This window comes from Halichoerus grypus, chromosome 9 (assembly GCF_964656455.1).
Source record: "Halichoerus grypus chromosome 9, mHalGry1.hap1.1, whole genome shotgun sequence".
In the NCBI taxonomy this organism is placed as follows: domain Eukaryota; kingdom Metazoa; phylum Chordata; class Mammalia; order Carnivora; family Phocidae; genus Halichoerus; species Halichoerus grypus.
The window spans coordinates 125,341,740-125,369,666 of NC_135720.1; the positions used below are offsets into that span (position 1 = coordinate 125,341,740).

Here is a 27,927-nt window from a genome sequence, read left to right on the forward strand (position 1 = left end):
ATTTGTTTCCTTATTTTATGATTATGGGAGATGAATATGAATATGAAAATAATCTGCTACCTTCTGAGTATTTCCTTGACTAGAAATAAACATCTAACTTTAAAGACTACCAAAATAATAAATTAATGTTTTACATAATACAGAGAGTACTATAGTAAAGTATGTGTGTGTGTGTATATATATATACATATATACATAGTAAAGTGTGTGTGTGTGTATATATATATATATATATATATATATATATATATATATAGTAAAGTATAGTGAAGTATACGGTATGTTTTAGGATAGTATTTCAGTTTTTTTATATAACTATTATAGAATAACAGTTAAAGGATATCTTCTATATTACTGGTTTAAAAATATTTTATTTTTATTTTTTAAGGATTTTATTTATTTATTTGATAGAGCAAGAGTATAAGCAGGGGGAGCTATAGAGGGAAAGGGAGAAGCAGGCTCCCTGCTGAGCGGGGGGAGCCTGACTTGGGGCTCAATCCCAGGACCCTGGGATCATGACCTGAGCTGAAGGCAGACGCTTAACTGACTGAGCCACCCAGATGCCCCTAAAAATATTTTATTTTTATAAAAAGATTCCTATTTTACTGAAGATGGGCTCTAGGAGGACCTTGAGGAATCATTACTATTAGCCTAACCTGAACCCTAAATCCAGCACTGTTAACTAGACTCTTGTCTGTTCCCTCTGATCAAATCCCTGACTTGGGTGTACCTTATCAAAGGCTTCTAGGATCATGACACATTTTGCACTTGACAGTTAAATACCCACAGTGCTAGAGCCTGGCAGTAGGCAAAGCTGGGGTCAAGGACCCTGTCTCAAGCTGGAGGAGGTCAGGAGGTGAAAGGAGCAACAGGAAGTTCAGAAGTGTGACGAACCAAAAGCAAGGGGTCAGAAGGGCCACAAGAGAAGCACATGACAAAGCAGTAGAGGACGTATGAGCCATCAAACTTAGCTCCAGCAGACCATGTCTTGCTGGCCTAGAGTTCCTTAGAGAATGAGAAATGAGCCTTCTGGAGCATGCTTCTGCATTTCAGAAACAAAGAGCACAACCAAAACTCTTTATTTCAGAAAATTTCAAACACATACAAAAGTAGAGCGAGGAGTATAATGAACCTCTGTGTACCCATCACTTAACTTCAACAATTATCCATATTTTTCCATCAGTTTTTCATCTGTCTCCAACCTCCCACCTCCCCAACTCTGCCATCTTTTCATTTCCCTGGAGTATTTAAAAGCAAACCTACCCACTCTATGGGAGAAGATATTTGCAAATGTCTTATCAGATAAAGGGCTGGTATCCAAAATCTATAAAGAACTTACCAATCTTAACACCCAAAGAACAAATAACCCAATCAAGAAATGGGCAGAAGATATGAACAGACATTTCTCCAAAGAAGACATACAAATGGCCAACAGACAAATGAAAAAAATGCTCCGCATCACTGGGCATCAGGGAAATACAAATCAAAACCACAATGAGATACCACCTCACACCCATCAGAATGGCTAAATTAACAAGTCAGGAAACAACAGATGTTGGTGAGGATGCAGAGAAAGGGGAACCCTCCTACACAGTTGGTGGAAATGCAAGCTGGTGCAGCCACTCTGGAAAACAGTATGGAGGTTCCTCAAAAAGTTGAAAATAGAGCTACCCTATGACTCAGCAATTGCACTACTGGGTATTTACCCCAAAGATATGAACGTAGTGATCCGAAGGGGCATGTGCACCCCAATGGCTGTTTATAGCAGCCATGTCCACAATAGCCAAACTATGGAAAGAGCCCAGATGTCTATTGATAGATGAATGGATAAAGAAGAGGTGGTATATATATATAATGGAATATTATGCAGCCATAAAAAATGAAATCTTGCCATTTGCAACAATGTGGATGGAACTAGGGGGTATTGTGCTAAGCAAAATAAGTCAGTCAGAGAAAGACAATTATCATATGGTTTCACTGATATATGGAATTTAAGAAACAAGGCAGAGGATCATAGGGGAAGAGAGGGAAAAATAAAACAAGGCGAAATCAGAGAGGGAGACAAACCATAAGAGACTCTTAATCATAGGTGATGTATATTAAGGAGGGCACATGATGTAATGAGCACTGGGTATTATATGAGAATGATGAATCACTGAACTCTACCTCTGAAACTAATAATACATTATATGTTAATTAACTGAATTTAAAGTAAGAGAAAAAAATAAAGCAAACCTACCCATTCTGTTAATTCACTCATAAATACTTTTCAATATGTAATAGATGAGGGCTTTTAAAAGCACAACGATATCCAGGTGCCTGACTGGCTCAGTCAGAAGAGCATGTGACTCTTGATCTCAGGGGATGTAAGTTTGAGCCTCGCATTGGGTGTGGAGCTTACTTAAATAAAACTTAAAAAAATAAAAATAAATAAAAACAATGATATCAATGATATTAAAATTAACAATAACTTAATATTATCTAATACCCAGACTATGTTCCTTTTTCTGCTACTGTCTCACAAATACCTTTTTAGAGTAGGTTTGTTCAAATCAGGACCACACAGGTGTCACAAACTGCATTTCGTTGATTTGTTCCTTGTCTCCACTGTCCTTTAGTCTATGCCAGTTATCCCTTTCCTCTCCCTCCCTTTTCTTGCGCCATGTGTTTACTGATGAGAATCTTCCACACTCTGGATTTGTTATCATGGTGTCATCTAATATGTCTCTTTATCTACAGTCACGGTAGTTTGGTCTTGAAGCCTGCTTTCGGATCTGGTTGTTTTGGTGAGAAGACTTCATAGATCTGCTGTGTGTGTCCTCCTGCATCACATCAGGGGGCACAGGTGTGCGTGTCTCATCTTTAGCGGCTTGAGATTGATTAGCAGGCTCAGGTGCTTGTCAGTTTGACCCATTCATTAAAAGCTCCCCTCAGGGGCGCCCGGGTGGCTCAGTCGGTTAAGCGTCCGACTCTTGATTTCGGCTCAGTTCATGATCTCAGGGTGGTGAGACTGAGCCCCACAACGAGCTCCGCATCAGGCTCTGTGCTGGGTGTGGAGCCTGCTTGGAATTCTCTCTCTCCCTTTCCTTCTGTTTCCACCCCCCCCCCAAACACACACCAATTCTTTCTCTCTCTCAAAAAAAAAAGCTCCCCCTCAGTCTTAAATGTAAGGTTTTAGCAGCCATTATAACTGCTCCCAAAAGATGGCTCTTCTCTTCTGCTTTTAGTAGCTTACCTTTTCAGTGAAGAGCTCTCCCTCCCTCATCAGTTATTTGGTTTCTCTGAGAGACAGTTTGTACAAGTAGACTGCAGCCCATTTTAGAAATGACATAGTGTGTCTGACATGCTTCTAGTTGTGTCCTCTTTCTCACTGAAGCTTCCCACCGCTGGGAAGACGAAGGTCCACTCGCATTATCTTTTATGCCCGAAGCACAGAAACTACTAATGAACGACAGAATGCACTGAGGGCTCTCCTCTCATCTCCCTATGCTCAGATTTTACTCGTTTTCAAAGTCCAGCTGCCAATCCCTTCACGAGGTGTCCCATGACTCCCCCACTAGGACAGTATCTGCTTGTCTTCTGAGCTTATCGTGCAACAAACACCGCCTCTGTTAGACACTGCTCACTATCACCTTCTAAGGAACTTCCCCTTTATCCCCTGTGAACAGTTATTTATGTATTTTATCTTCCTTTCTAGGTTTCTTAGAAGCAGAGATAATGTTTGATTTGGCTTTCTGCCTCCATAATGACTAGCATTTTTAGCCTTTTGTGAGACCTCAATGGTTACTTATTAAAATTTAAAAAATAATGAATTACAAGAAACTTGTGAGCCCTCACCATGTTGGACTTTTTCTTCTCTCTCAAAGCTGAATGGTTATGCTATGAATTTATTGCAGAATGCCAATTTTTTTTTCTAAAGATTTTATTTATTTATTTGACAGAGAGAGACAGTGAGAGAGGGAACACAAGCAGGGGGAGTGGGAGAGGGAGAAGCAGGCTTCCCGCGGAGCAGGGAGCCCGATGCGGGGCTCGATCCCAGGACCCTGAGATCAGGCAGATGCTTAATGACTGAGCCACTCGACGCCGCAGGATGCCAATTTTTAATAATTTAGAAATATGATAGACTTCTCTAATTAACTACTATTAAAAAATAAATTACATTAATTAATCACCTTTTCTTATAGTGGGATCCAGTTGGATTGTAACTCTGTAACTACCTAGATACCAAGATCACATTTTCACTTTCTTATAACATATTTTTCCTGTTTTATCTGCCTTTATTTTTTCCCAGCTTTATTGAGATATAACTGACATATAACACTGTGTAAGTTTAAGGTGTCCAGCATGCTGATTTGATACACTTCTATACTGCAAAATGATCACCACCACAGCATTAGCCAACATCTCCATTAAGTCACATAATGACCATCTCTTTTCTGTGGTGATGCTTTCATCTGTAGATGGCATCTAAAGTGAACTATTTCCCAAAGTACTCCTTAATCATAGTTGTTGTAAACAGCTATTGATATATTGATATTAAGAATGGTGGTAGCAGAGCGCCTGGCTGGCTCAGTCGGAAGAGCATGCAATTCTTGATCCCAGGACTGTGAGATCGAGCCCCATGAAGGGTGTAGAGATTACTAAAAAAAAAATTAATTAAACTTAAAAAAAAAAGAATGGTGGTAGCATATGCAAAAATATAAACGTATTTCAATCACTGTGAAAAATAGCACCCATTTTTTGATTTCTGCATTTTGAAAGAAATAAATCTGATCAGTCTAAATAGGTAGGACAGTATGTAAAATTTCAAAACCTGAAAATGCAAACTTAAATTCTATACTTTTATGGGTGAATAATACTGCCACAGTGCCAGTGTGTGACCATTTTAATGAACAAATTTTTTGAAGGTTGATAGTTTCTAAAACTTGTTAATAAAATGGCACTATGGATAAAAATGCTAGCAAAGCAACAAAGGTCTTTCATACCAAGAAATCAAGCTCTTCATTCAGATTGTGGTCCTTATTCAGTTTGACTCCCAATAAGACAGGCACATCTCTAATATTCTTGGCTTCATCTGAATCCAAACTTGTAACCTGAGATTAAATATATTTGTGCTCACTTCCAATACTTTCACATTCCTTGGGAAATCTGACAATAAATACTTTATAAGTTTAACAGTCAGAGCTCTTCAGTGGCTAGAATAATAGAAGTGTAGAACTTGGAGCTAGAAGGATTTCAACAAATAAGCCAAAAGAAATTGTATTTTTGCATGTTAAAGACAGTACACGGTAAATGTTAAACTCACCTTGATAACCTGATCTTGAAATGCTTTTTCTTTTGCAATTAACTCTCTAAAAGCTGTGATTCTCTTTTTTTTTTTTTTTAAAGATTTTATTTGTTTGACAGAGAGAGACGCAGCGAGAGAGGGAACACAAGCAGGGGGAGTGGGAGAGGGAGAAGCAGGCTTCCTGCCGAGCAGGGAGCCTGATGCGGGGCTCGATCCCAGGACCCTGGGATCATGACCTGAGCCGAAGGCAGACGCTTAACGACTGAGCCACCCAGGCGCCCCTAAAAGCTGTGATTCTCTTTATGTTCCAGGAACTGAGGAAAAAAGAGTTTTATATTTCAGAAAAGGAGAAGAAATAAAAGTACATTCGATAACATTTATAGTAAGATCATCGAACCATGCACTGTCTCGTCTCTGGTCTCCAAAGATCTACTGTTTTTACAGCTCTTGTACAGAAGGGAGTTTAGACAGCAGATCCGAGAGTCCTCAGGAAGGCCTGCTCATCATGCTGCCCCCTGACTGGCATCTGGGAACGTGGATGCAGGAGGAGTTCCATCATTTTGTACTCTGAATGGCTCGTTGTGCCTAACCTTTTGTACAGAGAGTGTCGTTCATACTGAACGCCTCTTTCCTTCTGGAGGGTCCAGAGTTTTAGTACGTGCTAGGGTGACATCCCTATGTGAGCAGCCCCCAATAAAAACCCTGGGTGCTGGGTCTCTAATGAGACCCTGGAAAAATTTCACACATATTGTCACAGCTCATTGCTGGGAAAATGAAGTGCATCTTGTGTGTGACTCCACTATGAAGGGGCTCTTGGCAGCTTGGATCTGATTTCCTCTGGACTATGCCCCAAGCCCCTTTTCCCTATGCTGACTTTGCCCTGTGGCTTCTCACAATGACACCGAGTTGCGACTCTGACCATATGTGCAGCCCCACGGGTGCTAGCAGATCATGGAACCTGAGCGCGGGCTTGGGATCTCCGGGAGCTTACCCCAATATTCAGTTGTTTTTACAGTTAGGCTCTCAGAATTCTTCTTTAAAGAAAAAAAAAAACCTACCAACTTTTCCTAGATGTAATTTATAATCATTTCTTATTTGTTCATTTGTTCCTTCATGAAAATAACAATAAATTTTAATATTCAATATTCAAATTTCTCCAAAAAGCATTGAGGTAAAGTGTGATGCACAGAATTATTTTTATTATGAACTATTTCCAATATTTATTTATTTATTTATTTATTTATTTATTTATTTATTTATTTTTAAGATTTTATTTGAGAAAGAGAGAGAGAGATTGAGAGAACAAGTGGAGGAGGGGCAGAGGGAGAAGCAGACTCCCTGAAGAGCGGGGAGCCCGATGCGGGACTCGATCCCAGGACCCTGGGATCATGACCTGAGCCAAAGGCAGATGCTTAACCAACTGAGCCACCCAGGCACCCGGCCAATATTTATTTTTTAAAAGATTTATTTATTTATTTGAGAGAGAGAGAGAGAGGGAGAAGCAAACTCCCCACTGAGTGTGGAGCCCTACGCAGGGCTTGGGGCTCGATCTCACGACCCTCAGATCACGACCTGAACTGAAATCAAGAGTTAGACGTTTAACCGACTGAGCCATCCAGGCACCCCAACAATTTCTAATATTTAAAAAAATAGAGAAAAAAACTGAACGAACCTCCATGTAATTATCACCCAGCTTCAACTATTGATGGCTACTAGCCAGTTTTGTATCATTTATACCCCCAACCATGTCCTCTTCCCTCCAATCCCCCTTCACGGAGTCAAATTACAGACACCACATCATATCACCTGCCAGTATTTCAAACCAACACAAATATCTGAAATTTTATTTCTATAACATCATGCTCCAACCCTCAATGGGGCTTATTTTTGAAGGCTGGTTTAAGAAATGGAGGACAGTAGTTTCTCTGTGTATCTGTTATTCCTCGATCAGGTTAACTAGGAGACAAAGAGACTCCCTGGACTACCTACAACAAATATTCTATCCACCTCAGTTCAGAGAAGTAATTTCCTCATAACATAGGACTGAATTTGTTTCTACGATCCAAGATCCCATATCTGAATACATTTTTATTCCACTAGCTGATAAACTTGCCACTTCTGTATTCCTCTCACATTAAAACTGGCACAAGTTAACAACCTGGTATCACCTTTTATTTTAGAGAAAGAGAGAGAGAGAGAGAATGAGCAGGAGGGGCAGAGAGGAAGAGAGAATCTCAAGCAGACTCCGAGCTGAACAAGAAGCCTAACGCGGGTCTCAATTTCATGACCCTGAGATCATGACCTGAGTGGAAACCAAGAGTCAGATGCTTAACCAACTGCACCACCCAAGTGCCCCGCCAAAAACAATTCTTCAAAAAAATCCAAATTTGGAGAATTTCTTTATACTTTTATGTCACCTTTTTCTTTGATTATTTTTTTCACCAAAAATGATACAATTTTTAGAATAAAGAAAAAATACAGTACCTCTTTATCTAAATCTTTCTTTTTAAGATGGAAGTGCTTCAATTTTTGTAGCATTGTATCACTAAATTTTTCACTCTTTTTGAAATGTTCAATATCGGGAGTAGTGATGTCCTAAGAGTAACAGTTTGAGAAGCTATAGTAAAAAGTTTTCAGTAAAGCTAAAGGGAGGACAGAAAACACACACACAAAATCTCCAGAATAGGTGACCAAACCAAAAAAGATAAAATATTGAACTCAATTCTTCAATTACTCATAAGACATCCAATAAAGAGTTAGTGTGGAAAGAATTCTTATAGATTCACACTTGTATATAAGTTGTTATTGGGACAGATTAGTATAATCTCTGGTAAGTTAATATTCATCTATAACAATAATACATGCTTTCACACACACCTACACCCTCTCTTAGCCTAGCCTGGTCAGTTTACAAATCCAAACTTCAGCCAACTTGCTATATCTGACACCAGAGTAATCAGACATCCTCAACAACACTGAGACTCCAGATGTCTCAAGGGTGCCCAGAATGAAGGTATTTGTATGCATAACTTCAGGGTCAAAAATGTGTGCATGAGTTGTACTGCCTAAGGTTGTATCCGAGTTCTGCCGTTTCACCCTACATGAGACTTTGGACAAGAAACCTGACTGTTCTAAGCCTCTATTTTTCCATGATTTTATTTTATTATTACTTTATTTTTTTATTTTATTTATTTATTTATTTATTTTTTATTTTATTTTATTTATTTTATTTTATTATTTTATTTTATTTTTTATTTATTTTATTTTATTTTATTTTATTTTTTTAGTTTTAGTTTTAGTTTTTCCATTAAAAAAAAAAAGCCTGATAATACAAAGAATGGTACAAGGACTGGATGAGATAACCCATGAGAAGCAGGGAGAGTAGACTTAAAAGACTTCAAGGACAGGTTGGGAAGTCAACAAACATTTGCTGAGTGCCGATTAAGGGCTTAACCCGTATTAGGTACAGGGCATACAACGTTCCAAGTCTCTGATGTTGAAGACTTCCATTCTAGTGGGGGTGGGAGACACAGAGCAAGCGAACATAATATTTGTTTGGTGTGGGATGACATCCACCGACCAGAGGGCTGAGGACACATTTCCTCCTTGGGAGCGGTGGTAGAGAAGCAGCAGGCTGCAATTAAGGCAGAAAGAAGAGCAGCCTCCGGTGACATAGGTGGGAGTGGGGAGCCAAGGCTTATGGTGAGTAAGCAAATGTTTGAAGGAACAAAGTGGGATGGGAAAGTTTGTAGCTAAGAAGAGTCTGTGCCACATTCAGATTCACATGTGTAAAAACAAAACTTCAGGTGGATACAGTCTGTGGGCCACCACTTTGTGATCTTCTGCATAAAATGCTCAGCTCAGTTTCTAGTACTAAATAAATGCTAGTATTCAACAAACTTCAGCTAACCACAATAGAAATAAGCGTTGTGTTGGATCAGGAACATCACAGACCATGCCCCCCAGTTTTGGCTCAGATGACTGCACTTAAGATCAAAGAAATGGGGCACTTGGGTGGCTCAGTCGGTTAAGCGTCTGCCTTTGGCTCAGGTCATGATCCCTGGGTCCTGGGATTGAGTCCCGTATCGGGCTCCCTGCTCACCGGGGAGTCTGCTTCTCCCTCTCCCTGTGCCCCTCCCCCTTGCTCATACTCTCTCATGCTCACTCTCTCTCTGAAATAAATTTAAAAAAAAAGATCAGAGAAATGGACATTAATAGAGGAGTAAGAAAGACAACTAGCTCATTTGAAAAGCTAGCAAATGCCATGCCCTGTAACATGGTCTCTCGTTAAATACAGTGCTTGTTACCTCCCAGGGAAGTGGCAAGTATCATTTCCCCTACTTAGGAAGAGGAAGCTAAAGCTGATAAAGGTAAAGTCACTTGGCCAAGTCACACAGCCAGGGAGGTGATGAAGTCAGGATTTGAACTCACCTGACACCAACTTCGTTCTTCATTCCACCAATGTACACAACTCCCTACTGCCCTCCCTCTGCCCAAAGCTAAATTTTAGAATGGGTAAACAGTTCGCTTATGGGAATACTTACCAATCACTAGGCGCAGACTGAGCCAGAAAACAAGACTACTGCTCTGATAGAGCTTCCAGGACATGTAAAAAGTACTAAATGAAGGGTCTTCCATTTTTTTCTCCCATAACTAAAACTCTGTGGCTTTAGATCGCTCTTTGGTTTAGTCCGACCTCGATATTTCTCCCTCCCCCAATAAAAAATATGGATTTTTTTTTTTTTTTAATTACCTGGGGTTGGAGAAGTCCTACCAGAGCCAGAAGACTGTGAATTCTGGAGATGGGCTGAGAAGTTCTTTTCACATCTGGGGGACTCAGGCTCTCTTCTTCACCAGGTGAGCAATTCATGAACAAATTGGAATGCATGGTCTTTGCATCCTATATGTACACAATTCAGACATGTCAGGATAAAGACAAAGAGTCTGGATTGTTCTTTTTTTTTTTTTTTTAAGATTTTATTTATTTAATAGAGACACACAGAGAGAGGGAACACAAGCAGGGGGAGTGGGAGAGGGAGAAGCAGGCTTCTGGCAGAGCAGGGAGCCCGATGTGGGGCTCGATCCCAGGACCCTGGGATCATGACCTGAGCCAAAGGCAGACGCTTAACGACTGAGCCACCCAGGTGCCCCTGGATTGTTCTTTAAGTAAAATGCGAATTAAATACCACTCTTAAAAACTCTGAGCAAGGGTGCTAAATGAGAAAAATATGTAGCCAAGAATACTTTATCCAGAAAAAATTCAAAATAGAAGGAGTGATAAAAAGCTTCCAGGACAAATGCAAACTAAAAGAATTTGTGATCACCAAACCAGCCCTACGAGAAATATTAAAAGGGGTCCTCTAACCAAAGAGAGAGCCCAAAAGTAACATAGGCCAGAAAGGAACAGAGACAATGTGCAGTAACAGTCACTTTACAGGCAATGCAATGGCACTAAATTCATATCTTTCAATAGTTACTCTGAATGTAAATGGGCTAAATGCCCCAATCAAAAGACACAGGGTATCGGATTGGATAAAAAAGCAAGACCCATTGATATGTTGTCTGCAAGAGACTCATTTTAGACCCAAAGACATCTCCAGATTGAAAGTGAGGGGGTGGAAAACCATTTATCGTGTTAATGGACATCAAAAGAAAGCTGGGGTAGCAATCCTTGTATCAGACAAATTAGATTTTAAGCCAAAGACTGTAATAAGAGATGAGGAAGGACACCGTATCATAATTAAAGCATCTTTCCAACAAGAAGATCTAACAATTGTAAATATCTATGCCCCTAACATGGAGCAGCCAATTATATAAACCAATTAATAACAAAATCAAAGAAACACATTGATAATAATACAATAATAGTAGGGGACTTTAACACCCCTCTCACTGCAATGGACAGATCATCTAAGCAGAAGGTCAAAAAGGAAATAAGGGCTTTGAATGATACACTGGACCAGATGGACTTCACAGATATATTCAGAGCATTCCATCCCAAAGCAACAGAATACACATTCTTCTCTAGTGCACATGGAACATTCTCCAGAATATATCACATCCTGGGTCACAAATCAGGTCTCAACTGGTACCAAAAGACTGGGATCATTCCCTGTATATTTTCAGACCACAGTGCTTTGAAACTGGAACTCAATCACAAGAGGAAATTTGGAAAGAATACAAATACATGGAGGCTAAAGAGCTACTAAAGAATGAATGGGTCAACCAGGAAATTAAAGAAGAATTTTAAAAATCCACAGAAACAAATGAAAATGAAAACACAACTTTTCAAAATCTCTGGGATGCAGCAAAGGCGGTCCTGAGAAGGAAGTATATAGCATAACAATTCTTTCTCAAGAAACAAGAAAGTTCTCAAATATACAACCTCACCTAACATCTAAAGGAGCTGGAGAAAGAATAGCAAATAAAGCCTAAACCCAGCAGGAGAAGAGAAATAATAAAGATTATAGCAGAAATCAATGAAACAGAAACCAAAAGAACAGTAGAACAGATCAATGAAATTAGGAGTTGGTTCTTTGAAAGAATTAATTGATAAACCCCTGGCCAGACTTATCAAAAATAAAAGAGAAAGGACCCAAATAAAATCATGAATAAAAGGGAAGAGATCACAACAAACACTGAAGAAATACAAACAATTATAAGAACGTATTATGAGCAACTATATGCCAACAATTAGGCAATATGGAAGAAATGGATGCATTCCGAGAGAAGTACAAACTACCAAAACTGAACCAGGAAGAAATAGAAAACCTGAACAGACCTATAACCAGCAAGGAAATTGAAGCAGTAATTAAAAATCTCCCAAAAAACAAGAGCCCAGGGCCAGATGGCTTCCCAGGGGAATTCTACCAAACATTTAAAGAAGAATTAATACCAATTCTTCTGAAGCTGTTTCAAAAAATTGAAATGGAAGGAAAGCTTCAAAGCTTGTTCTATGAGGCCAGCATTACCTTGATCCCAAAACCAGATAAAGACCCCACCAAAAAGGAGAATTACAGACCAATATCCCTGATGAACATGGATGCAAAAATTCTCACCAAAATACTAGCCAATAGGATCCAACAGTACATTGAAAGAATTATTCACCACGACTAAGTGGGATTTATGCCTGGGCTACAAGGTTGGTTCAACATCTGCAAATCAATCAATGTGATACAATACATTAATAAAAGAAAGAACAAGAACCATATGATCCTCTCAATAGATGCAGAAAAAGCATTTGACAAAGTACAGCATCCTTTCTTGATCAAAACTCTTCACAGTGTAGGGATAGAGGGAATGTACCTCAATATCATAAAAGCCATCTATGAAAAACCCACATCAAATATCATTCTCAATGGGGAAAAACTAAGAGCTTTTCCCTTGAGGTCAGGAACATGGCAGGGATGTCCACTATCACCACTGCTATTCAACATAGTACTAGAAGTACTAGCCTTAGCAATCAGACAACAAAAAGAAATAAAAGGCATCCAAATCGGCAAAGAAGAAGTCAAACTCTCACTCTTTGCAGATGATATGACACTTTATGTGGAAAACCCAAAAGACTCCACCCCGAATATACAGGGATTCAGTAAAGTGGCAGGATATAAAATCAATGCACAGAAATCAGTTGCATTTCTATACACCAACAACAAGACAGAAGAAAGAGAAATTAAGGAGTCGATCCCATTTACAATTGTACCCAAAACCATAAGATCTCTAGGAATAACTCTAACCAGAGACAAGAAACCGTACTCAGAAAACTATAGAATACTCATGAAAGAAACTGAGGAAGACACAAAGAAATGGAAAAATGTTCCATGCTCATGGATTGGAAGAACAAATATTGTTAAAATATCTATGCTACCTAGAGCAATCTACACATTCAATGCAATCCCTATCAAAATACCATCAATGTTTTTCAAAGAACTGGAACAAATAATCCAAAATTTGTATGGAACCAGAAAAGACCCTGAATAGCCAAAGGAATGTTGAAAAAGGAAACCAAAGCTGGTGGCATCACAATTCCGGACTTCTAGCTCTCTTATAAAGATGTCATCGTCAAGACAGTATGGTACTGTCACAAAAACAGACACAGAGATCAACGGAACAGAACAGAGAACTCAGAAATGGACCCTCAACTTTATGGCCAACTAATCTTTGACAAAGCAGGAAAGAATATCCAATGGAGAAAAGACAGTCTCTTCAACAAATGGTGCTGAGAAAATTGGACAGCCACATGCAGAAGAATGAAACTGGACCATTTCCTTACACCACACACAAAAATAGACTCAAAATGGATGAAAGACCTAAATGTGACAGGAATCCATCAAAATCCTTGAGGAGAACACAGGCAGCAACCTCTTCAACCTCAGCCATAGCAACTTCTTCCTAGACACATCGCCAAAGGCAAGGGAAGCAAGGGCAAAAATGAACTATTGGGACTTCATCAAAATAAACAACTTTTGCACAGCAAAGAAAATAGTCAACAAAACCAAAAGACAACTGACAGAATGGGAGAAGATATTTGCAAATGACATATCAGATAAAGGGCTAGTATCCAGAATCTATAAAGAACTTCTCAAACTTAACGCCCAAAGAACAAATAATCCAATCAAGAAATGGGCCAAAGACTTCATGAATAGACATTTCTGCAAAGAAGACATACAAATGGCCAATAGACACATGAAAAAGTGCTCAACATTACTTGGCATCAGGGAAATCCAAATCAAAACCTCAATGAGATACCACCTCACACCCATCAGAATGGCTAACATTAACAAGTCAGGAAATGACAGATGTTGGCGAGGATGCGGAGAAAGGGGAACCCGCCTACACTGTTGGTGGGAATGCAAGCTGGTGCAGCCACTCTGGAAAACAGTATAGAGCTTCCTCAAAAAGTTGAAAATAGAGCTACCCTACGACCCAGCAATTTACCCCAAATATAAATATGTAGTGAACCGAAGGAGCACCTGCACCCCAATGTTTATAGCAGCCATGTCCACAATAGCCAAACTATGGAAAGAGCCCAGATGTCCATTGACAGATGAATGGATAAAGAAGATGTAGTATATATATACGATGGAATATTACTCTGCCATCAAAAAATGAAATCTTGCCATTTGCAACAATGTGGATGGAACTAGGGGGTATTGTGCTAAGCAAAATAAGTCAATCAGAGAAAGACAATTATCATATGGTTTCACTGATATATGGAATTTAAGAAACAAGACACAGGGTCATAGGGGAAGAGAGGAAAAAATGAAACAAGACAAAATCAGAGAGGGAGACAAACCATAAGAGACTCTTAATCTTGGGAAACAAATAGAGGGTTGCTGGAAGGGAGGGGGGTGAATGGACGGGGTAACTGGGTGATGGACATTGGGAGGGTATGTGTTGTAATGAGCACTGGGTATTATGTAAGACTAATGAAGCACAGACCTGTACCCCTGAAACAAATAATACATTATATGTTAATTAATTGAATTTAAATTTTAAAAACACAAGAAAAAAGGGGAAAAAAACCCAAAAACCTCTGAGCAGCCCTAAAAACATGGCACTCAAATTTGAAGAGCTAAATGTTAATATTTATTTAAAAAAAAAAACAACTCTGAACTGTGGTTCTCAAACTTTGGATTCTCAGGACCCCTTTATAGACTCAAAAATTATTGAGAATCCTAAAAGGCTTTTTTTTTATGGGGGTTCTATCTACCACTACTAATTGTATTAGAAATTACGACTGAGAACATTTAAAAATTATTTGCTTACTAATCCATTCAAATAACAATAAATCCCTTGTGTCAATATAAATAACAATTTTAATATGAAATTACCACATTTTCCAAAGGAAAAAATTAGTGAAAAGAGTAGCACTGTTTACATTTTTGTAAATATCTGCAATGCTGACTTCATAGAAGATAGCAGAATTCTCACATCTGCTTCATACATTGGTCAGACATAAAAGCAATGAATGACACACAGTTTCTAGAAAACTCCACGGGAAGCACTTGTGAAAAAAATGAGAGTGGCAAGGTCATAATATCTTCCTATTCCCATGAAAATACCTTGACCTCATAGACCCACCAGACCACACTTTTGAGAAAATATACGTAGAATTCATGAAAAGCAAAACTAAAAGTGGAGTAAGGATGATTTGGGGATATTAAAGAAATTGATTCATCAAGATAAAACAAAGAACTTTACTTTTTATTTTTTTAAAGAAAGCTCAAGAAAAAAATAATGTACTGTGATAAACTTCTATACAGTTGTACTAATTCATTCAGAGTTTACCAATACAAAATTTGTCATGATTTGACTAGTAGCTATTTTGGAAGACAAAATACAGACCCTTAAGATGACTTAAGGTTATCTCTGCTTAGGTTAGCGGTTCTCAAAAGTGTGACCCTTGGCCCAGGGCACTGGGGAGACTCAGAATCTTGTTAGAAATGCGCACTCTTGGGCCCCATGGCACACCTACTGAATCAGAAACCCTGAGGCAGGCCCCAGAAATCTGCATTTTCACAGCTGAGGCTGATGAATGCTCAAATTTGAGGAGCACTAGTTTAGATAATCCTGATTTCTTTCTGGAGGAAAGATTACAGAGATAATTTTTTAAACATAAGAGAACAATATTTTCCTGAGAATCATTAAAAAATAATAGAACTATTTACTTGCAAACAATACTTGTACTAATTATGGATTCCTGAAAAAAAGTCCTCTAAGGACATCCTCAAGGGAACACAATCAGCTCAAGTTATGAGTTTTAAAATAAAAATACATTTTCCTAGCTCAGATTAGCCTTCTTTCTAAGTAGTCAGAATTAAAAAGGTTATACTATAAATATTTTAAGACAGGCCTACAAAACTGAAATAGATATGCTCTGGCTTGTGAAAAGGATCACTTCCAGGTTGTCTGCCAAGAAAGCCATTTGCACTGCAGAGAATACATATTACAGCCTCTCCAAACCTATTGATATGAGGCTCTCATGCTGTTTTTAACAGATGTTAACTGGACTTATTGTGGTGATCATTTTGCAACATATACAAATATGAAATCATGCTACACACCTGAAACTATGTTATATGTCAATTACATCTCAATCACAAAGTTTATAACGTCACAAAATGAATATGTGATATAACATAGGTTTGTTTGACCGTGTAAACCAAATATGAAATTGCATTATTTAGTTTCATTGTTAGGCAGATGTGGCATGAAAACATTGAGATCCCCACCTAAAAGATCCTTTCTTAAGTGGTGCTTCAGATGATCAATCAGAGGTACCCAGAAAATTCCCACGTTAATTTTCACCTCTACCAAAATAGTCACAAGAAGCCAGAAATGGCCCTTCTTTAATCTGAGTACCCAAGAACCGGAGAAACTTCTCCAAACCAGTGGTACATTTTCCATTCTCTTTCTTTTCGTTAATAATTCTTTCTGCCAACAAATGTGAGTGTGGTCTCTAAATGTGCATCAGCAGACTATTAGCAACTCATGAAATTCTGCGTTCAAGATTCCGAATTTGTGCCGATACCTTTGTGATATCCGCCGTTACCGCTTCCCCGGCATGCTCCGTTAACCAAGGCGTCTCAAACTGAGAGGGGACATCATTTTGCTCCTGGCTCCTCGCCACCTGCTGCCGAAGCCTTTCGTTTTCCTGTTTGACTTCCGTGACCTGCTGCTGGAGTTGGGTGTTCTCTGCCTTTTCGGTATCAGATAGGAGCTGCAAATGACTAACTTCAATGATCAGCTTCTTGAGTGTCAATTTCAGTTTCTGTCTTTCTTCCAGGTTTTTCTTCTTGTGCTTCTGAAATTCCTCACGTAAAGACAGGAACTCTTGCTTTTGGGCCTTTTTCTCCCTTTTCAGCAAATCCAGAGTGGAGGTGGTGGTCTTTTCCAGCTCCCCCTTGAGTTGCTGCAGCTTCTCCACCTCTTTTTCTTTCTCGCTTAGGGTTCTGTCCATCTCTAGGCACTGACTGACAGTTTTAGCTTTCTGTTGCATTTCAGTCATGTACCTTTCCTGTAGGTGAACGTAATTGCCCTTGATCTTCTTGAGCTCCAGCTGTAAGGTTTCCTTTTCATTCCTAGCTTCCTGAAGATGCTTTTGGGTATGAGTTAAGACCTCGTGCAAATTCTGCAGCGTCTTGTCAGTGTCACTCTTCTCTAGCATCACTCTGTATTTGTCTTCAATTAATTCTTCCATCTTGGCCTTCAGCTTATTTATGATGTCCATGAACACCTGCTGTTTGGTAGTCTGCTTCTGTAGTTCTTCAATCTTCTTCTCTAAATACTTGTTGCTATTCTGCAGGTCTTGGATCCGAGTCTGCTGCTGTTTGTTAGTGTGCTGTAATTTCTGTAAGACTTCATTTAAAGCCATGTCCTCTTCCAGAGGCTGTGAGCTTTCCAAGCTCTGCTTCGGGTCGGGCATCTTGCTGTCCTCCGGCGATGCTCCACCACTCCAAGAAATGCCTGCAGGAGACCAAGGTGAGGCCGTCCCTGGCCTGTCCACGTCCCACATGGCGACCTCCTTATGGTGACAGACTGGCATCTCAGGAACATCCCCAAAGCTCTGTATCCCTTTTGAAGACACTGCAATCTGTAAATTAGAGTACATAAGTGTGAAAAAGAGTATAAAGATGGTGAGTTTTGAAATCATATACAGCTGGCCTTAAATCCTAGATCTCTAGTTTGCTTTCCTCAGCTATAAAAGAGCAATGATAATGTCTGCTTCCAATAATAATACTTACTTGACAAACATACTTAAGTAGTAACTGCTAAATGTATATATGGCACCCAATAGCACAGCAGAGCAGTAGATATATGATAGAGGTATGGATCACATTTACTTTTTCAGAAGAAAAACTCAGCTTTGATACTCTCACCAACTTTCTATGATACGAAATTTTCTGAACACACGTGAGGTACTTTCTTTGACTTCAAATGAATTAAAACAAATTTATCAATTACCCTAGAGTCTGTGAGGCCTCTTTTGAATGAAGACTTCTTTTGTTGCTCATTAAATCATTATCTCATGGCTATGACTCCTGTGAATGTAAGAATGTCAGATGAACATGCCTTGTGATTGATTTTCTCCCACAATACAGGTTTTGGGGGCTTTTTAAAAGGATAATAAGTTGTAGTAAGAAAATGCTCAAATGAATATGATATTTAAAACCCTGTAAAAGGGGGTGCCTGGGTGGCTCAGTCGGTTAAGCATCTGCCTTCGGCTCGGGTCATGATCCCAGGGTCCTGGGATCGAGTCCTGCATCAGGCTCCCTGCTCAGCAGGGAGTCTGCTTCTCCCTCTCCCTCTGCTGCTCCCCCTGCTTATGCTCTCTCTCTCTCCCTCTCTCTGTCAAATAAATAAATAAATAAATAAATAAAATCTTAAAAAATAGAAAACCCCATAAAAGACATCTGCAGGGGTGGGCTGTATAACTTTCTAGAATTTAGAGATACTAGACCCCTATATTTTAACAGTTTACCATTGTTCTGGGATAAAGACAACTATCCCTACCGAGGCCTACAAGATTCCAATGTCTGGTCTTGATGCCTGACCCATGCTACCTGTCCATCCTCATCTACTACCTGCCACCTTTGATCCAAAAACATTGGGCTCCCGCCAGGTCCTAGTGGGTGCCATGCTCCCTGAAGCCACAGGGTTCTTGCACATGTTACTTCTGCATGGAATGCTAATCCCACCCACAGTTAACTTAATTAACTCCTAACTCATCCTTCAGAGCTCAGCTCAATTACCACTACTTCAGGAACAGTAAGATTCCTGTCATTTTATTCACAACAATTATCATACTTGCAGTTTATAGCTTATATGTAGTATTACACAACATACATTTTACATGCACTTCATATAACTCTTCATAGCACTTACCATAGTTGCAAGTTTACATTTACTTGTGTGATTATTTAATGTGAATTTCCTCTACTAAGGTGTTATTTTATGAGGACAAAACCTGCATTTTTTTAAACCATTATATAACCAACACATAGTACAAGGTCTAGCACATAATAGATTCCTGAAAGTATTCATTGGCTGAATAAATGACTAAATGCAGTGGAAATAGGAAGGAGCAATCTTGAGAAACACTAATTAAACAAGTTTTTTAAATGTCATTTTGCAGAATCAACATAGGGAAATAAAGTTCTTTTACATACTGCTTCCAAATAAATGAACAAAAAAACTGCTCATTTTGTAAATGAAACATAATAGTCATAGATTTTTTTCATCAGACTTACAATAAAAAAGTACTATTTGTGCTATTCCTGGATTATTATCTATTTGCCCATACCAATTCTTAAAATTGTTACTTTATAAAAATTTTCAGAGAGTACATAGGATTTATACTATTGGCATCTTCAGTGTTCTTAGGATACTACATGTGTGCCCAGAAAGAATAAGTCAAAAGACAAATTAATATTTTCACTTTGGTAGAAAAATTAATATTTTGTGCTTGTCAATAGAAATCCCTCGATAGAAAAATTTTAAGATTTTCTTGTCAAATGACCTAATGTCTCTCTCCTTCTTCTTCTTCTCAACCTTTTCCTTACTGTAAACTGAGTTCCAGCCAATTTGATTCACCAAACGTAATTCATTATATTCAAGGCACTAGGTAGATGCTAAGATACATAAAAGGATGAGCAAGACAGAGCCCTGATCCTCAAAGAAATTATCATTCGGGAGAGCTAATCTTCACATGTGGACTTGATTTTATTAGAAAGAATTTGTTTCTAAATTGATTAAGCTCTCAGAAGGCATTTTCCCCAGAGAAGCAATGTCCTTCGTGCTGATTAGATTATCTAGCAGTACTTGGAAATGTCTCAGATTTTATATATATAAAACATATAAATATATATATATATATATATAAGTATATATAAATATATATTTTTTGGAAAGCACATATAACACTCTACAAATTATACTGACCATCAAAAATCTTACCTCCTCTGTTTTATCATTGGCTCTCAGATCAAAGAGGTTAAAGCTATTCTCTTTGTAAAATGGTTTTTCAACATCTCTGTGTACCTTTTCCTTATACAAGAAGCTTTGAGGTTGACTAGGTTTGAGCGCAGACTCCACAGAAGCACTTTTAGGCAGTGACATTTCCATGAATGTCAGTGTCTCTCCACCGCTGTGCACTAGAGGTGGGCTTCTAGAAGGCTGTGTGACACACTCGTGAGCAAGCTGGTCTTCATTTGCGGAGGTGCCAGTTCCCACTGGATCTTCTTCCTTAAATGAATCTTCCTTCATATTGGTGTCTTTTGCACAATTATACACATGACTTTGCATTTCTGGTTTCTCCATGTAAGGTAAGCTTTCTGTCAGATTTTGAAATGTTATCATTTCATTATTAAATGCTTCTCTCAGATGAAATTTGCAAATGGGTTCAAATTGCCTGAAGGGGGAGATGCTGGTGTCAACTGGCTGAGTTAGTAAGTTCTGTGAATCATTTCCAATGCTGACATCTCATTAGAAAGAGAAAGATGGAAATAAGAATTAGCTGACCATAAACTTATATGTTAACAGTTATATTTACATTTATGAAACTGCTGGAGTCTATTTAAATTATATTAATTACAACATTTTTTATTGAGTGGATTTCAGCATGACTCTGTGCTAGCAAACAAAACAGAACCACTTTTACGGGGCGCTTGGGTGGCTCAGTCGTTAAGCGTCTGCCTTTGGCTCAGGTCATGATCCCAGGGTCCTGGGATCGAGCCCCGCATCGGGCTCCCTGCTCTGCCAGAAGCCTGCTTCTCCCTCTCCCACTCCCCCTGCTTGTGTTCCCTCTTGCTGTGTCTCTCTCTATCAAATAAATAAATAAAATCTTTAAAAAAAAAAAAAAAAAAACCCAAAACAGAACCACTTTTACACAGGGGCCGGAAGTTCTCACATGACTGCTACAAAAAAGCTTGTTATAGTCATTCTGGTCAAATACCATTGCAACCAATCCTAAGTAAGATATCTTCAAAATTCTTTTGTCATACTGTAATTTTAAAATGTTTTCAATATGTTTCCAAAGACTACAAAAGCACAATAGAATAATAATAAACACGTAGAAACTTGTTTCATCTCACAATCTCATGAGCTAGGCATTGTTATCATCCCTGTTGTACAGATAAGGAAACTGAGACATAAGAGATATTAAGTCGTTTACTTGCCTAAGGTCACAGAGTGGGTACGCAGTGCAGCTGCAGTTCTGGAATACTGTTTCTTTTCTTTTTATTTTCTTAAATTTAAATTCAAGTTAGTTAACATATAGTGTAGTATTAGTTTCAGGGATAGATGTAGTGATTCATCACTTACACACAACACCCAGTGCTCATCCCAACAAGTACCCTCCTTAATACCCATCACCCATTTAGCCCATCCCCCCCACCTCCCCTCCAGCAACCCTCAGTTTGTTCCCCTAACTATAGAGTCTCTTATGGTTTGCCTCCCTCTCTGTTTTTATCCTATTTTTCTTTCCCTTCTCCTATGTTCATCTGTTTTGTTTCTTCAATTCTACATATGAGTGAAATCATATATTTGTCTTTCTCTGACTAAATTCACTTAGCATAATATGCTCTAGCTCCATCCACATTGTTGCAAATGGCAAGATTTCATTCTTTTTGATGGCAGAGTAATATTCCAGTGTATATATACACATCTTCTTTATCCATTCATCTGTCGATGGACATCTAGGCTCTTTTCATAATTTTGCTATTGTGGACATTGCTGCTATAAACATTGGGGTGCCTATGCCCCTTCGAATCAGTACTTTTGTATCCTTTGGATAAATACCTAGAAGTGCAATTGCTGAGTCATAGGGTAGTTCTATTTTTAACTTTTTGAGGAACCTCCATACAGTTTTCCAGAGTGGCTGCACCAGCTTGCATTCCCATCAACAGTGCAAGAGGGTTTCCCTTTCTCTGCATCCTCGCCAACACCTGTTGTTTCCTGTGTTGTTGATTTTAGCCACCTAGAATACTATTTCTAAATGCTATGCTATACTGTTTCTCAACATGACAAATGATCCAGGCCTAAAACGTTTTTAAAAATCAGAAGCAAGTAAGGTAAAGTGGAAAGAAAGAAAGTGTTACAAAATTAATGATGCGTCCCTTCTATCTCAATTCCCTCCTTTCCCCCTTCCCAGAGATAACTACTGATGAACTGAAGCTGGTATGTATTCATTCTTCCCATCCATATTTTCCTACTTTTACTACTCATTCATGTCCCTTAAATAATATATATCAACTTCCCAGAATTTCTCATTTTGTGACATCTTACTGTCTCAGTAATTACACACAGCACCAAAAGACCAAAAGAAATACCTAAGAGTTCCATTTATTAAATAGTTAGGTTCAAATAAAGTATTTGCCCTAACTTAGTAGATGTTCAAAAATATACATAAACTGAAAGAAAAACATAATGTTTTATATCATTCTTATACAACCAAACTTACTATTTGGATGCACTATTGGGTACCACATGTTTCAAATCTTGGAATCAGATAGGATGACATCAACCCTCACTTTCTACTCCACATTGCTTTTCATACAATACTTGCTTTTTATCATAGCAACCTCCAAAAACCCAGCTTTGCAAATAATATTTTATAGAAAGGGTTATAGTATGGTTTTACATTGAAATAGTGAACTATCTCAAGTTACTGGTTTGTGGGGTCCAAAAGACGTCAAGTATCACTGTTTCCTAAATATTTCAAAAGATCCTGCAGCACCCTGGGTGAACTGTGGAAATATAGTATTATTTTCCGTGTTTTAAAGTTTTATGTAATTAGAATCAAATTATATTTGTAACCTATATATCACATATAAAAATATAAATGTATATCCACATGAAAGCCTTTATTTCACTTAAAATTTTGCTTTTCAGATTTAGCCATGTAAATACATGTAGATCTAGTTAATTTTACTGAAGGATTATACTTTCTTTCCTTTTTGTTAGATATTTGTTTCTAATTTTGCTATTAAAAACAATTCTTCAGTGAACATCCTTATACATGTTTCAATGTACACTAAGAATTTTTGTTTAGGTTCTGGGTATATACCTCAAAGTGGAATTGCTGGATTATAGAAAATATGTATTTTCAACTTCACTAGACATTGCAAAATTACTCTCCAAAGTGGTTGTACCAGTTTATACTTCCACCAATAGCAAAAAAGTTTCTTTGCTCTGCTACATCCTTCCAGGCAAGTTAAACTAATACGTATGAAATGGAATTTTGTGGTCTTTTTAATAATCTTGCAGGTTTCTGTGATCTGCCTATTAGATACTGTTATGGCCTGCATTGTATCTCCTCAAAATTCTTGTGTTGAAGGCTTACCCCCCAGTACCTTAGGATGTAACTATATTGGGAGATGGGGCCTTTAAAGAGGTAATTAAGGTTAAATGAAGTCATAAAACTGGGGCCCTAATCCAATATAACTGGTGTTCTTATAGGAAGAAAAGACACCAGGGAGGCACAGGGAAAAGGCCATGTAAAAACACAAGAAAACGGCTATCTGGGAGGTCTCAGGATAAACCAACTCTTCTGACACCTTGTTCTTGGACTTCCAGCTTCTAGAACTGTCAGAAAATACATTTCCATTGTTGAAGTCACCTGGTCTGCAGTGTTTTGTTATGGGAGCTCTAGCAAGCTAATACATATTCTTTGCCTGTTTTTCTATCGAGTTATATATGTCTCTTTCTTATTGGAGTTTTAACCTTGGATACTACTGTTGTCAATGTACATATTGCATGTATCTTAGTCTGAGTCTTGTTTTTTTTTTTCTGGATTATAATTTGGTCATATAGAAATTTTTAAAAATTTTAGTGGAGTCAAATGTGTTGCTTATGGTTTGTACTTCTCAAGCTATTCTCTGAGCCTCATGTTTCTCATCTGTAAAATAGAGACAAAACAACCCTTATTTAAAAAGAAAAAAAAAGCCCTATTTCATAGGATTGTTTGTAGATTAAATGTGATCATGCATATAAAGTGTATATTAGCACCTGGCTATTACTATTATTGCTGTTATCATAGGACACACACACAAAAATCTTAGTTTCTCTGCGTATTGCCAACAAAGAGATACTCACCACCTAACCAATCATCTAGTGTGCCATAAATTTCTTCGCAATGTGTGAATTTAGACTCATCTTCCCTTTCAGCATTCTTTATTTCATTCTGTATTAATAATAAAAAAGGCATTAATATTAATACTTCAAATAAATATCATAAGCCTCTTCTGAACATGTATATGCATTGCTATGTAACTTTTTGTTGCATGGGTAGAATGTACTCTGGTACCCTTTCCTACTGTATATCTGAACTCCTTTTTAGTAAAACCATGCTAATGGAGTTACGATATTAAATGACATTAAACAAGTATCTTGCTATTTTAATATTTTGGTTTTTTGGTAAGTCAAATCATGTTACTATAAATGTAGGGATGTATGATAATGTATATATCTCTGATCACCCTTTGAAGTTTGCTAAATCTGGTCTAAACAACTACGAGGATAGTTGTTATTCAGGTCTTGACAGTGAAGATCCAGGGTTCCAGTAATGAGGTGAAATATGATTGCAATAGATAGAAATCTAAAAAATTCATGTAGGGCTTATTCTCAAAGTTACCTTAATGTTATCTAGGATAAAAGGTTTTGTGAATTAAATTAATAGTATAAGTAAGATATTAAAGAAAGTATTTTGAAAGTTTGAGGAAAGCATTGGTTTAATCATGGATAGTATATCAAGTATGTGAGACTTAGAGGATGCTCTAAAAAAATTTGTATCTCTTACTAAAGTCATCTGGTTACAAACCTCTATTCAATCATGCTTCTTCTTACATTGTTGTACTTATTGAATGTACCTCAAGTATGAGAAAAACTGAGTATATTTTACAACAATTTGTTTTTTTAGACTCCTTGATAATTTAGACCATTCCTGCTAATGAGATTTTAAAAGTATCAAGAATAATATACTTAAAAAATAAAATAGCATTATTCACATGTATTGATGTTATATTTACACAAACTTCTTGGAACTCCACTATTTGTCAAATACAGAGCTCACTTCTAACTCTAGCTTTCTATAATAGTGTTTTTAACTAAAATATGCCTTTTGTTCCTTTAGTCTATAAATTCTTTATAAAGAACAAAATACTCAGTGAATTCCAAGAAAGAGAACCTCTTTACATAATTTAAGAATTCGTTCTTTATAATTTGATACATAAGATGTTAGACCCTGATTAACACTATAACAAAATTTTCTTTTAAATTGAAAATATGATAAAAATTATCATTATATAAAAGAATCTTTAACATTATTTTTTAAAAAAGAAAGTAAAAACACTCAAAAGCCCATTACCCAGGGAGAAGCTATATGATCATCTTTCTACATCAACAAATATACAGTTCATCCTTGAACAACATGAGTTGTTCTTGAACTGCCCAAGTCCACTTACACATAGATTTTTCTGATAAATACAGTATAATACTGTAAATATATTTTATCCTAATGATTTTCTTTTTTAAAAAATTTAATTTGTTTAGGGGCACCTGGGTGGCTCAGATGGTTAAGCATCTCAGGGTCTTGGGATGGAGCCCTGCATTGGCCTCCCTGCTCAGCCGGGAGTCTGCTTCTCTCTCCCCAACCCTGCTCTCTCTCTCACTCTCTCTCTCAAATAAACAAAATCTTTTTAAAAATTAATTGTTTATTTGACAGAAAGCGGGGGGTAGAGAGAGAGAGATAGCGCAGGGGATAGGGGCAGAGTGAGAGGGAGAGAAAGTCTTAAGCTGACTCCATGCTCAGGGCTGAGCCTGAGGCGGGCTCACAACCCTGAGATCAGGACCTGAGCTGAAACTGGGTCAGATTGCTTAACTAACTGTGCCACCCAGGCACCCCCACTCCTCATGATTTTCTTAATCACATTTCTTTCCTCTAGCTTACTTCATTATAAGAATACAGTATATAATAAATATAACACACAAAACATGTGTTAATTGACTATTCATTCATGTTATTGGTTTTTTTTTTGTTTTTTTTTTTTATTTTTTTTTAAAAGATTTTATTTATTTATTTGAGAGAGAGAGAATGAGAGACAGAGAGCATGAGAGGGAGGAGGGTCAGAGGGAGAAGCAGACTCCCTGCTCAGCAGGGAGCCCGATGCGGGACTCGATCCCGGGACTCCAGGATCATGACCTGAGCTGAAGGCAGTTGCTTGACCAACTGAGCCACCCAGGCGCCCATTCATGTTATTGTTAAGGCTTCCGCTCTATAGTAGGCTATCAGGACTTAGGTTTGGGGGGCCTCAAAAGTTATATGAAGCCTTTCAACTGTGAGGGGAGTCGGTACCTCTAAGCCCCGCATTGTTCAGGGGTCAACGCTGTTATCTGTATTACCATATTTAAGGTTTACATATCCACTGTAAATCTGTGAAATAATTTAACTAGGTCCCTACTGATAAAAATTTAGGTTGCTTCTAATGTTTACTTATTTATTTTAAATGATACCTTTCTTAAAGTTTATTTATTTATTTATTTTTAGTAATCTCTAAACCCAACCTGGGGCTGGAACTTAACAACCCCGAGATCAAGAGTCACATGCTCTTCTGACTGAGCTCATCAGCACCCCTAATGTTTATTTATTAAAGGTAATTCTGAACATATCTCATTTTCATACTTCCTTGAGGTAGAATTAAAAATAAAATGTGTTTTCTTATCGCTAAATAGCCCTGTAGATAGGTTATGCCATTTTATGGGCTAATCCACATGAAACTGCCAATATTTGTCCATTTTTGAACAAAGTCAAATTACATATGGCACAACCTAATTCATTCCTATTATTTACATACTTGCTAATAATTGTGAAACATTTAGAACAATATTCATCATGATTTGGGACAATATAATCTTTTATTTTGTGAGAAAGGGCACTTGGAATTTTCCTTAAGATAGAAAATCATTTACATGCAGGGTCTGTCAATGCCATTAGGAATGACATTTGAATCATTTGCATGCTGACATGTTAGAATATGCTCTAGATCAAATGTCCAGTCCCTTGGACTCTTTTCCTGCCCCTGTCACTGAGTTGTCATGGCCATGTCCCTTGGTTGCACACTTAAGACTTCACATGGAGGCTAGAAAGGATCAGTTTTAACACTATTTGTAAAATTCTCTCTTTCTTTGTACACTAAAGGAACTGGGAAAACCAAACCCAGTATTCCCCTCCTCTGAGCCTCCACTGGAAATTCTTTTATTGTTCCTCATATTTTTGAGGAGATTTTTGTATGAAAGACAATGTGAAAGCTGAATATATCTGTACCTCCTAGAACTTATAAGCAATGCACACCTGAGGCAAGTTTGAAGTGGTACTGCTGGTTTCCATATAGAAGGGAGAATTTGAGTGGGTTAAGTCTTGAGAAAGATTGCTGAGATTCACGGCCTCTGCTCCCGACATGCTTTCTAATTTTTCATGAGAAACATCCATTTCAAAATGCACAGGATCTGAAGATGATGACCAAACTTTTTGACAGTCCTTGTTCCTAACTGTTGAATGATGGAAGGTTTCTTTTAAAAATCAACCTAATTTTAATGTTTATTAGTATATGCAAACAAAGGGTTCCCCTCCCCCATCTCTCCTT

The 27,927-nt window shown here is 37.9% G+C and overlaps 1 protein-coding gene across 1 annotated transcript in view; it reads right to left on the reverse strand.

The window, feature by feature from the left end:
- Positions 1 to 27,927, reverse strand: part of CAGE1 (cancer antigen 1) — a 48,989-nt gene that overhangs the window by 18,913 nt on the left and 2,149 nt on the right. The window contains exons 2-7 of the mRNA XM_036103917.2: positions 27,636 to 27,832; positions 24,383 to 24,470; positions 20,246 to 20,769; positions 16,821 to 17,882; positions 10,041 to 10,187; positions 4,986 to 5,093 (exon numbers count right to left, since the gene is read on the reverse strand). Of these exons, the coding sequence (XP_035959810.2) occupies positions 4,986 to 5,093; positions 10,041 to 10,187; positions 16,821 to 17,882; positions 20,246 to 20,769; positions 24,383 to 24,470; positions 27,636 to 27,832 (2,126 nt within the window). The remainder of the gene's footprint in view (positions 1 to 4,985; positions 5,094 to 10,040; positions 10,188 to 16,820; positions 17,883 to 20,245; positions 20,770 to 24,382; positions 24,471 to 27,635; positions 27,833 to 27,927) is intronic.